Here is a 12,822-nt window from a genome sequence, read left to right as displayed (position 1 = left end):
TACATTAAAATGATAACACGACCATAATGAGACTCGAATAAGACACAAAATGACCAAAATTAGATTAAATGATCAAATTAAAACAATCAAAAAGACATTTAAGATTACTGAAGAGAAAATAGGCCCTTACAGAGATGCAAATTGGCCAAAGAAAGCCTAAATGTTTAATGAAGGGGTACAAAATGAGCCATATGAGACACAAAATTACCAAATATAGCTACAAAATTACTTCAAATGGACCATTTAAAGCTGCAAAATGATATAAATTAATTAATTAAAATATATAAATATAAATATATAAAAATTAATTAATATAAAACAACCAAAAATTTGTCAAAAAATGTCTTATACAACAAGCAAAAATAACAAAAAGATAACAAAAATTGACCAACTAAACACAAAAATACAGAAGACAGAACCAAGATGAAAAATGTAACAACGTGGGCACAAAACTATCAGAAAGGGAGAAATGACAACTACAAAGATATCAAAAATGACAACTAAGTGACATGAATGGATGCAACATGTTCAAGATGTACAGTTGGAAACTTGTGTCGTTCACATGTGTGTGCCCAGAGGCCAGCATTTTAAAGTCAAGCCTTCTGAATAAAGACTGGGTCAGTATTTGGCACTACTTGCACCCGTCCTTTGTTTTAAGACACAGGCAGATTTGGGTTTGTCAAGGATTAAGGACACAACCTTCCTCCCTTGTAATCCTGATGAACTGTTCTGCAGCGACATCAGCAGTCATGCCTATATTGTAAATATAAGTGTGGACTGTCTGTAGTGAACTCAGCCATCACAGATGAAGGGATATGGGCTCATAGACAGAGCCATCTTGTTTTGGTGTTAGTGATGAAGCAAAAAAATAATCTGTCTTTTCCTGAAAAGTGGGTCAAATGATGCCGTGATAGATGGATTATCAGGAGTCCTCATCTGACATCAGAGAGGACATGAACCGTACATTTGGACACGTAAACACGTCCAAGCTTGTGTTTGCAGCATAAGACTGCACAACATTCCCTTCTAGTGACTAGACTGAGTTACTACAGCACAAAGAAGTTGGATGTCTGACGTAGGGAAGGAAAACAGGCAGAAAATGTGAGGTGGATGTAACGGCAGAGGAATATGTGGAGAGATGGAGGATGGGAGGCAAAGGGCACAGACAGGATTAAAGAACACCATCTGTCCACTTAGATGTCAGCCAGCACACAAAACATCCCTGTTGAACACAGCATCTGTCGGGGAGACAGCCAACCTCAGTTGAGATAATTAAAATGAAGAGAGAATTGTGTGATTAACTTGGAGTTAATGACAAAAATAGAAAAATAGAGGAGTGAAAATCCAATTTCATTGGAATTTTAACGATTATGAAACTAAAAACAAGCAGTTCTTCACACAGAACATGAGATACTTCTAACAGTAGTTTCATGGTTTCCTCAGAACATCTTAGGATAAAAGGTCAGACACCCCTATCAGAGCAACCTTTATTGTCCCCATTGTTCATTAACAACAGAGCAGCAAGTATGCACCAAACTCTATTAAAAAAAATTCACAGAGAAAACCTTGCAGGAGTCTGTCAACATTTCCAGGGAGTTGTTCGGGGGCTTGTGATTAATCAACTGGTAAACAGCTTATTCGGTCTGAGCCTGCTCGGCTCACTTCATCACAAGACAGCCGTCAGCAGACCGTCCTGCATGCTGCCCTCATGTCTCCCATTACATTCTGAAGGATAATTCAGTTAAACTGGCTCACTAACCCTCTGTCTCTGCCACGCTGACTTTCTCTGACTGATCATCTGCTGACTCTTTCTGCCTGGTGCTGACTTTACTGGTATCTGTCTTTTCTGACTTCTCACTACTATCACTTCATGTCTTTTTATTGTTTTTTTACTCAAATAAAGATCTGTCAAAGGCTCCGACCAGAAATGAGCAAATTTAAGGTCGTGAGTACTAATCCATCCCCAAATGTCCCATTTAATAATAAAGTTTTTGTTTAAATGGGTATTTCTAGTTTTTAAAGAGTCTTGGCTCATTACCATCTTATCACTTCACGATTGCCATCCTTGTATAGCATCTTTTAAACTGCACAGATGCAGTTTTTGCACAAAATTCAGTTCACAAATTAAATTAAAGGATATATATGGGAGATAATTAAGGGTTTTTTACAATATTCAGATGCTCATGTGATCATTTGATAAACACAGCCTTAAATTGGCTCATTTTAAATTTGGCATTTCTTTAGTTTCTTTTGTAATTTCTTCAGTAATTCGTGATTAATTGTCGGATACAGATGTGGTTGATAAGCTTTTTGCTGATAAATCAGCAGATTTCTGAGTACTTTTGTGCCACAATGCTCACAGTGAGTTAAAATAAAATATGACACACAGTCTATAATAGCTTTACTGTACTAATCACTTTGTATAATATTACAGATGAGCTCAAAGACATAAAAGGTATTGTTTACTTTTTATACAAGCTTTGACATACAGCCACACCCAAAACAGGGAGGTGGCTGCTGAGCCAAAAACGTGGATAAGCTGTGACTAAAAGACACTTTTAAGCACACCTTTGCCTCTTAATGCACAGATGAGATTATTACGAGCATTACGAGCCACAGTGCTGCTCATCAGGCACCAACTTGTCTGATGAAGAGCAGTTTTGTTGAAAAAGTTGCATTGGTGCATTAATGAAGCATCAAGTGCAGCCCTGAAGCCTGTGAGCCATTTTACGAGTCTTTCTGTCATTTTTTTATGTACACATGCGCAGTAGTTCACATGCAAAGTGGTTTTACACCAACTGGTTTTGGGGTTCCTCATTGAAAATGTGGAACTTAAAATAGAACATTTGAATGTTTTAAATACATAAACATCAGTCACGTGAGAACTGACATTTTATTGTAAATCTTATGAAAAGATTGAGACTCATAATTGAGAATTCTCAGCATACTCAGAGATAAATGATAAATCAACAACTTTTTGGCCTAAAATTTGAGGGAGTTTTACTTTAATTTCTTTACTGTTTCACCACTTCTTCTGCTTCTTCGTCTTTTTCCCTCTATAGCATCTCGTTATGTGTTTTCCTTATCTGTTTATTCCATCCCTGACTGAAGAATATGCTATTACCGACTGAGCTTCATATGAACATGAACGCTAATCTGATACGTGATAGGATTCTACATTTCTATCCTGCCTTTAGAGATGTCAGCTGTTAACAATTACCTCTCCAAATCGAATTACAAGTCCCAGGGTGGGGACACTCTCTGCCTGAGCACCACAACGACACAAAGGGGTAAAGAGTGAGAAAACTTCTAGTGTTCTGCGGCTGCTGATTATATAAATTACACTGAAAGACGCACGTTTTATCAGATTAATGAAAATATAGAAAGAAGTCAGCATGAGACGAAGGTAAATTCAATTAGGGAATGAGTTAGAGGACGTTTCAGATCAAGCAGTTAGAGGGTTGTGAGGTGCTGGGAAGGGGTTTCTGTACTGCTGCTCTGCTTTGAGAAGCTGACCCGAGTTACCTTTAAGGACTTTTAAGGAAGCATCATGCCTCGTTTACACCTTTTAATCGGACTCCTGTGTTGTCTTCCTGTGGCAGGTATGAGTCTTATATTTATGAGTGAATCTCGAGAAACATTTGGAAAATGTTAAAGCCTCCTGCCTTCCTCTCTTAAAAGGAAGCTTGACATAGTCTATCCTTTAACTTTCAGGTGGCCACTGAAAGTGCCTCTGAGCTGCCTGATTTAAAATGGATGTTAAAGAGATCTGATTCTATCTTTGGGAACTAGAAACAAAATCCACAGAGTTGGTAATGTCCTACCAAGCTGAACTAAAGTTTATATGAGGCTTCGGTGGTCTCTTTTGTCACAGCAGCCATCCTTTAAGTGTCAAACCTCCAGTTTGTGTGACAGATTATCTGAAGGCTGTCACTGCTGTCATTAAACATTTAATTTGATTGGCCCTAAAAAAATTAAGAATGCAGTTTTTTAAGAGGGAGGATTTTGGTTTTCATCCCAGATCATTAGGAGGGAAACTCTGAGCAAGTGTTCACCTACTGCTGTGTTATAATTGGAGTAATTATTGCACATTGAAGAATGTTTCATTTTTGGAGGAAAAGGCAACAAAGATTAGCTGTCTTCCTCTGCCAATAGACTGGATGGCAGCCTCCAGAAATATATGGTGAAAAGCTTTTAAATACTTTAGGAAACTTTTTCTTTTCACCAGGTTTCATGTCTGTACAATTAACTCTCTTCACACCATCAATAGCAGAAGTTGGAGGTTTTATAACTTGTATAACATGTGCAATGTAACATTTTCTTTTACAGGCTACAACTTTAATTTTCTTTATCTGAACAAATATATTCTCAAAGGACTGCAGATCAAGCTTTAGAAAAGTCATCGATATCTGATTTTACAAATCTTTCACGTGTCTCTGAATTTGGTGACGAAGCTGCCAAACAGACACGATAGTCGGATCACAGCAACACTTTGCCTCAATCAAAACTAAAATTGGTAGAAACATGAGCTGTAGATCTTTTCTTAAGGAGGGACTAACAAAGTTTGCACCAGTTGACCAATAGGGGGCGTTACAACAAACCACTTAACTTATAGTTCATGTGTTAAAAAGATCTGGTTACATTTATGGGAGGCCCTTAAGCTGAGACATGTCAGTTTGCCCTGTAAACGTATCTGATGCAGCAACTATGTTGGATTTTATTGAAAGGTTTGAAAAGTTATTACAGGATTAAAGTTTTTCCCAAAAAACTGGGAAAGAGGAGCTTCATATCAAGCCTCCATTTTAATTAATAGCGAAACAACAGGTGAGGTCATATCATCATCAACACTTTAATAGTACTTTAATAATTGACATAGACTACTTTTAAATGTATTTGAATCTTTTTGATTCAATAATCATTTGTAATGGGATGTTTATAGAGTGTAATATCACTAATTCTAGTGAAGAAATGGGTCTGAATGCTACTCTGATTACTTAGACTAAAATTGAAAAGATGTAAAAATGTAAAGAAAATTTGTCATGGTTTCAGGTGGATTTTTCTATTTTACCAAATTATTTGTTTATTGAACTTCTAGCCAGTGACTGTTTTAAGATTTTCTGCCATAAAGTTCTTTTAGGAAAGAAACAAAAGTGAACAAGATCATTTTAGTTCCACTCACAGGCCAAAAAGAGGAAGACTTTCTTATGTACACAATTTATGGGACCCCGCTTCTCTCTGAACTGGATTAGGCGAGAATAGAAAATCAATAGATGGATGAATAATATGTATACATATTTTAGTTTTTTGCCAGGATGTGTTCATAGAAAATATCTTTTTGACTTTTTAACTAAAAAAGTGAAGCCCTTAGTGATAAAATACTCATGGATATGTGTCATTGCTATCAGTGTTATTCTGTGCTTTATGAGCTGCTTTCAAGAATTAAGACATTATGAGTTTTTCTTTGTAAAAATGAAAATCAAGTACTGGTCATGGTTGCTTTTTGTAAAAGGTTGTCAAACTGCAGACAATTCAAGTTTACCAATAAACATGGACCAGAAGTTTTTACCAAGCATATGAGATGTTGATGATTAAACAGCCATATTCTTCACATATATCAAATTATCACAAAGATGAGGCATTTCTGCAAATGAGCAACATGTCTTTTTGTCCACCAGGGAGCACCAATATGGGTTTCTTGAGTGTAAAATGTACAGATAATTCCCAATTATGTGTTTGCTTTCATAAATCAACTATTTGCTGATAATAATTTGACTTTTTTTTTCAAATTCAAATTATTGGTATTAGCTCTGCAGTTCCACAATCCATGGTACTATTCTCACTAAGAGGATCATCTGATGCCCTGAGACTCACGATTATAATACAAGTTATTCAATGTAATCCCATCTTTTCGTCAGCCTGCTTGCAGTGCTACACCTGTGTATTTCCAGCTGTTTCTCCTCTGGATTGCTTGAAGTTTCCTCTGGAGTGTCCAGCCGGGCAGCGCTGCCTCTCAAGTGAGGCAACGGGAAGGCGAGGTGAGATCCAAATGTGCACGACAGTTTATTTCTGTGTCTGAACGTATAGTTTTTGTTTGGAGCAATGGAGCTGAAGTGACCTTAAGAGGACTGTTGGGGAACAGATTTGAGAAGTGCACAGTTCAGCCTGCATGTATTATGACAGGCGTTAGTAATGACTGTAACCATTTACAGGTCAAATCTTTAAGCTTATAACCACCACTGGACAAAGACTGATTAAAAAGTAATTGTTATACGTTAGGACAATTATCCAGATAACAGTTTTTTTAACGATACAAAAGTTACCAAGTGGAAACAGCACCTTTTGATCTGTGTGTGCAGCTGCAACAGATACAAAAAGAAAATGTGATCAGGCTGGTTGACGGCACACTAACAAACATTATGCCATTAATTATCTCTAAAAATAACTATAAGATCTGTGGGTGTGGCAAAATGTTCACTCTGTCTCATCGGATGAGACCTGATAAATAATACGTAACGTTTCAGTTTAATGACCCAGAGTCTCAATGTGATAAACAGCATCGACATTATTTCAGGTTGAATCTGTGCAATAAACGTCATATTTAATATGTGGCGCAATGTTTTAGATTTACTGTCTGGAAGCTACTACTGGAAGCTGATGACATAAAGTGAGCCGAGACTCAGACTTCACTGAATGGGGGGAAAACAATCAGTTTGTATGGTAGCACTGGTTTAAACATAAATAAAACCAGATTTAGAGCACAACATGCACAACACTTCACTCAATTTTAATGTTGCTTAAATTCCCCTCCAGGTAAGGGTGTCATGTGTTATCTGATAGTAATCAAGTCCATTCCAAAGAAAGAAAGTCAGTGGGTTAAATGTGTAAAATGAAGGCCAAAAACAACCTCCAAAAGATGACAAATTCATCCTTAATGTTAGTTTAAGCAACATTAAAAAACAATTTTCAGAGCTTTAATACAGCTTTAATGTGTAATTTAATACTAGTTTCCATCTCAATGTGTGTTCGAGACGAGGACCCAGATGCAGGCGGGTACAGAAACAAGAAAACTTAATTAAATAATACAAAGACTGCAGTGGCTTAGATTACAAAGCACGCGGAACTTTAAATTTGGGAAATGGGAAACAGACAAAGATGAAGACAAAGATCTGGCAGAGAATAAAGGAAATGCTGGAGTATAAATACACTGAGGGCAAAAATTACTATAGTGCAGGAGTGGTAACTGGAAATAAAGGTCAGGTGTGTGGGGAGGGCACGACTAACAGAGATATGCAGCTGTACAATATGAGGGAATAAAACAAGAATGCAGGATATGAAGATGAATGCAAAGCACAGAAAACAAGGAACACAAACATCAGAGCAAAGGAACACTAATAAAACTCAAAAAAGCCTTCTGACTGAAAGTCACTGAGCTTCTGCTAAATTTGACACTCACTGACTGATACAGTACAAATAAATCATCAGGTCATAAGTTTGAAATGTCTTTAGGCAGCCTGAAATCGAATGTAAAACTTTTCAAACCAATGCTGTCCACTTAGAAAGTATCTAAATATGTAAGAATCTGCTTAAAAGATCATCTTATTTAAACAGAGACCTGCAGGGCATCAACGCTGCTCTCCTCTCTGCTCTCACAGGCGCCATACAGCTGACAATATACGAGAAGAGCTGCGCCGTCCCCTCCCAGTGTGGCCTGAATGGACAGAAATACTCCTCGGGCATCTACTTCAACTACACCAACGACTGCTGCGACACAGACCTGTGCAATGGGGCCGGGTCTGCCGCCGCCCTCAGCTGGGGAGGAGCGGCGCTCTGCCTGGTGCCTGCCATCACCCTCCTGCTGGCCTGAGTAGCGAAGGCGGCGACAGAAAGGAGCCTAACCCAGAGAGCTTTCTTTGTGTTTGAAAAAGTCTTTCAAAAGTCAGAAAGAAAGATATTAACCTGTTCATTAGTTAAATTTCTGAGATAAGAAATAAAATGAGTGAAAAAGTGCTGATCAACGCAAATAACTGTAAAATTAGATATATAAAAAAAACAATTAATAAACATCTTTTTTTGTAGTGATGCCATTAACACCACCACAAGGAGATGCTGTCTGTGTTCTACATTATCTGCATCTGCTGCCATATTTGACAACATGTTTGATCTGACTGAGCTTTCAATGTTCGTTCTTCTGTTAGAATAGAGTCTCTGTCCGGCTTTCCACCCTTTAAACACTTCATAAAAGGTAAAAAAACTAAAATAAAACAAGTCACAGACTGATTTATTATCAAGACATTTTATTGGGACATTAATAAGTGTGGGAGCTTTTGAGTAGAAAATACATTTAAGCTGTGGTGTTAGCTTGATTGTCTTCATTGTTGATTTAAACCTACAGGTTTCGTGTCCACATCACTGCTTTGATCCTGTGGACTTTTAAGTGCAGCTGCTTTTAACTACCTGATGCAAACCGTATGAAGAGAAACACAAAGTGAAAAGTACAATATCCAGGACAAAGTACAGTACATGCATGACAGAGATGATAATAAGAATTTAAAAAAAAAAAAGAGTTAAAACAAACTACGTCACTTCAATTTAACATGGTAAAATGGTCCCTGAACTCATCAAGTCTACAGTAAAAAAAAAAAAAAGAGAAAACTTTTCCATTTGAGAGGAGAAACACTAAAACAAATCAGCAGTGAAATGATTCAGACTCAATCCCTTTAAGCATTAAAACACTTTAAAAAACATCCACATCAATTCAGTCAAAGTAAAATATAAAATCGAGCAGTTCATCCTGGACGGGTTCACTTATGATTAAACTTGCTCACATTGAACTTCTAATACAATCAAACTCTGTTTAAATTGCACTTCGGTTCATTTTTCTGACAAGCTTCCCTTTCAGTCTGAGAGACATGACAAAGCTTAACACCTGCAAACCTCTTTAAATGTCAATTTGCATACTGTCTTGTAGTTAATCTGATCCTCTTCACAAGCTGTAGCGAGGCGTGTTGTTACTAGTTCCAGTTTCTCCCAGTAAGCTTATTTAAAGTGACTTTAAGACAAGCGGACTTCAGAGAGCAGACTAAAAGATATGGGACTTAAAGAATAAGGCTTGTGATAACATATTCTTATTGTCAAAATGCCCCAACAATTTAACAATTTATTAGGTAGTTGGGCATCAAGAAGTAATCAATATGCTTTTTGTGCTGCTGCAGATGTAATTAGAGAAAATAATAATAACTTTAACAGCAGGCAGACAAACAGGGTCACTCCAACAAAAACAGGCGATGAATGACATTAAAGGAGCATTTCCACCAAAAGCACCCAGAACTTAAATGGCCCAGGAGCTAAAAGATTCTGTTGCATTTCCACCAAAGTCTAAGGTTGGGGTGGATTAGGCAAATTAAGTCGGTCTAAGTGTGTCGCTCCACCCTGACTGAGCTCGCCTCAGTGATGTCACAGCAACGCTGAGCCTACAATAAAAATCAGGAAGTCCACTGCTTTAACTCAAAACCATTCAACACCTTAAAGGGGGTTTTCTTTTTGTCTTATCGCATAGTCACTGGGAAAAAACATGAGAGATTAAAGCTTTTCCTGCCCTAAATCACGTCTGTTTTATCACAACCACTGCTGCTGTCCATGTTGCATGTTTCTGTGGACTTTTGGATGTTTTTATCTGTGTCTGAGAGCATAACCACTTAGAAAACAAACATTTTATTGCTCCGATTTAGCCGCTTTCTTGTCACAGTCGGATAAACCTTTTATTCCAGGGCTAGCTTGAACACAGCGTCTCCTCAACCATCTCTGATTTCGCGACAGAAACACAGGAACGCAGTCGTCAGCTCTATTCATCCACAGAGTTTTAGGCTCTTTTATTTAAGCCTGAGAACATAACCTTTTTAACATAACCATTTATTAAGGCTTAATTGCTCTAATTTAACTACCTCTCAGCTCCTGTCTCCTCAATCACTCTGGAGCTCCTGAAATGAAAGTCAAAGTTAAAATTTTGTGTTAACAGAAGCAACTATTTTTGCAGAACAACTTAAAGCATCTGGACCTCTTTTCAGTCCCTGGTTCTGTATTTGAAATGGAGCGGGTCCTGAAAAAGTTTCCTACCTTGGATATGCAGCTTTATTGACAATAAGAAGGATTTAAAATTACTTAAAACAGCCTTATTCTTTACTCAACTACAACTAATGAGCAAAAGCTACACTGAACCTCCCCGTTTTTTCTCTACCCTCTAATGCCTCTAATTTACTGACTCAAACACAAAACCTCCTTTGATCCATGACGGGCAGAACTAAGTTTATTGTTGGCAAGAGGCCTTCAAAGCAGATCAGAAACAAGTTTAGTAATCTTGAATAATCCTTAACGCCTGCTGTAGGAGCACAGAAAGGGGAAGCCCGAGTCTATTGAAACAGTTTCCTGTTAAACTGTTTTCAGTGTCGCCTCCCTTCATTGAGACCCAGCCTGCCACTCCCCCCCTTCCTCTCCGAGATGCGCCGTGAAGAATAAATGTAACTTACAAGGAGGTTAAAAGTACGCGTGAAAGGCTGTGTTCCCTCAGTCATGATGTAAGTGTGAAACCACGTAGGACTCTTTGGCAGGTGAACTTGTGCCAAATGCAAATGTCACTTCCTTAACCATGAAAAAAAGAAAAAGAAAAAAAAGAGTTGAATCAGCTTGTGAGAAGCTTGCAAGGTAGAAGAGAAAGTCTGATCCGGAAGGCAGCTTTGTGTCTCTTGAAGTTACTTCTAACAACATCAAGAACATACAGAAGTAAATATTAAGATGGAGTGGAACAAGTAGCAGCATCAGTGTGTATCTACTGATGGTGAAACTGTACACAAGCAAGGCTGTAGTCAAATAAAACGTGTGTGAAAAAGTTCATGTGTGTCCTGCAAACAACGGGATCGAAGAGTTACAAGGGGCGCATTCATTTCTGATACGTGAACAGTCAACAAGCTCTTTGGCTTATTTGACTCCTCTGCTCCCTCGTTTCCCGGCTGATGTAGACTGATCCAATCCATAGCAAAAGAAAAGCTACAAAAATTCACCTGTGGGAGGAGGTTTGAAGGCTACACAGGTTCTCATTTTATCAAAGGGAACATAGAGCTACAAAAACAACCATGTAGATGTTAAGGAAACACTTCTCAGACTTAAGGGAAACAGATTGATCATGCTGTTTGCAGAGTGAATGTTTGCAGAATAGTATGTGTGTGTGTGTGTGTGTGCTTTTGTGCTTTTGTGCTTTTGGATGTTGCTCTGCTGATATATTCAGAATATGTTCCCTCATTCTCCGCCTACTTGAGAGCTTTAGCCACAGAGGAGTAGGCGATGTGGATCTCATCGTCAATCGGGCAGGTGGAGGAGAACTCGTCCCTGGCATACGCTGCGTTCAGGTACCTCCAGAGGTTTGTCAGAGACTGGGGGATGCTGAAGTTTCTGTATTTCAAACAAACCACCTGAAAAGAAGAAGATGATGAAAAGTCAGAGGATGAATCAACAAGCCAAGCTGGTGATGAAACACACAGACTCATGTAGGTACCTTCACGATGTGAAGCTTAGGCAGCAAGTTGCAGTCAGCCAGAGTGAGCTCTTGACCGTCCAGGAAGGGCCGCGAAGAGGAAGTGACTTCATCAGCGCTATTTTCGTCAATCTCGTCAGGAAGTGGGGAGCCGAGGTAGTCGTCCAGCTTCTTCAGAGCCTTGAGGAGGCCTTTTTCTAGATCTGAGCACATGTTTACAGAAAAGACTCAACACACACAGCTGAAATTAAAGTATAAACATGTAGATTAAGAACAGAGAGCAGCAGGCGAGCTGGACTGTAATGTTATTAACACACACTCCCTGCTGGTTTTCTGTCTCAGCAGCAGCAGAATGTAGCACCAATAACAACACAACATAACACACAACTATTACAATCATACACAATATAATAATCCCATTTAATTATAAGAACTTAGAACACTGAATAAATCTTGAGCCATCCTTCATTTCTTTACATTTTGTCAGGAAAACAGAAGATCTGTTTCAGTGATTTATAACGTGCAAATAGAAATTCAGTTTATGAGGCAAAAACAGAGTTTGTACAAGTCTAAAGAGCTTGAAAGTGAATATTTGCGATAAGGACCTTTATTCTTCAGCACAGTCTGAACCCTCTTTGACAAGCTTTCTGTAATTTCTTTAAGTAGTCTTCAGGAATAGTTCTCCAGGCTTCTTGAAGAACATTTCAAAGCTCTTCTTTGGATGTTGGCTGCCTTTTGTTCTGTTCTCTGTCAGATGATCCCACACTGCTTCAAAAATGTTGAGGTCCGGGCTCTGGGGAGGATTCATCCCTCCATAAGACCTGTTGCCACTGATTTTCAGTCCACTTCTTGTGCCATGTGGCATAGCTCAGCCTTTTCTCCCTGTTTCCCTTCCTTAATGGTTTCTTGACAGCCACCCTTCCATGGAGACCATTTCTGATGAGGCTTCAGTGAACAGTAGATGGATCTCTCAGGTCCTGTATCAGCTCTTTGCAGCTATACACAATTTTTAGGCCTGATATTTCTTATTCTGTCCAGTTACCTCAAATGTGACAGCAACACACCACACATCATGCTGAGATTTGCCAAATTCTCAACTAACAGCTCTTCAGGACTCACATTGTTGGTGAAAAAATACTATTACGTGTCTGTCAAACTGTATTAGATTTGGCATTTTTCACAAATCCAACAACAAAAAAAGGAACAAATTATGTGTCTTTGTGTCAGTGCCTAATGATACAGATCAAAATTGGTTCTTTGGCAAGTTGTCTGTTTTGTGTAGAAACAACACATTCCTC

The 12,822-nt window shown here is 38.4% G+C and overlaps 2 protein-coding genes across 3 annotated transcripts in view; one reads left to right on the top strand and one right to left on the bottom strand.

The window, feature by feature from the left end:
- The first annotated feature begins 3,308 nt into the window (after positions 1-3,308).
- On the top strand, positions 3,309-7,885 carry LOC140275328 (prostate stem cell antigen-like). The gene is made up of 3 exons (XM_072370772.1): positions 3,309-3,602; positions 5,916-6,035; positions 7,653-7,885. Exons 1-3 carry the CDS (start codon positions 3,551-3,553, stop codon positions 7,862-7,864), a joined length of 384 nt encoding a protein of 127 aa, XP_072226873.1. The 5' UTR covers positions 3,309-3,550; the 3' UTR covers positions 7,865-7,885.
- A 392-nt stretch (positions 7,886-8,277) lies between these two features.
- clic1 (chloride intracellular channel 1) overlaps positions 8,278-12,822 on the bottom strand; it is an 83,238-nt gene continuing 78,693 nt past the window's right edge. For both annotated transcript variants that reach the window (XM_072370242.1, XM_072370241.1), the window contains exons 6-8: positions 11,546-11,727; positions 11,055-11,462; positions 8,278-10,982 (exon numbers count right to left, since the gene is read on the bottom strand). In XM_072370242.1, coding sequence (XP_072226343.1) covers positions 11,301-11,462; positions 11,546-11,727 — 344 coding nt within the window. In that variant the 3' untranslated portion in view covers positions 8,278-10,982; positions 11,055-11,300. The remainder of the gene's footprint in view (positions 10,983-11,054; positions 11,463-11,545; positions 11,728-12,822) is intronic.

The sequence above is a fragment of the Leuresthes tenuis genome, unplaced genomic scaffold, assembly GCF_036924035.1.
Source record: "Leuresthes tenuis unplaced genomic scaffold, fLeuTen1.0.hap1 SCAF_18, whole genome shotgun sequence".
Classification (NCBI taxonomy): domain Eukaryota; kingdom Metazoa; phylum Chordata; class Actinopteri; order Atheriniformes; family Atherinopsidae; genus Leuresthes; species Leuresthes tenuis.
The sequence above is the reverse complement of the archived record's forward strand: the minus strand, read 5'-3'. Positions and strand labels throughout refer to the sequence as shown.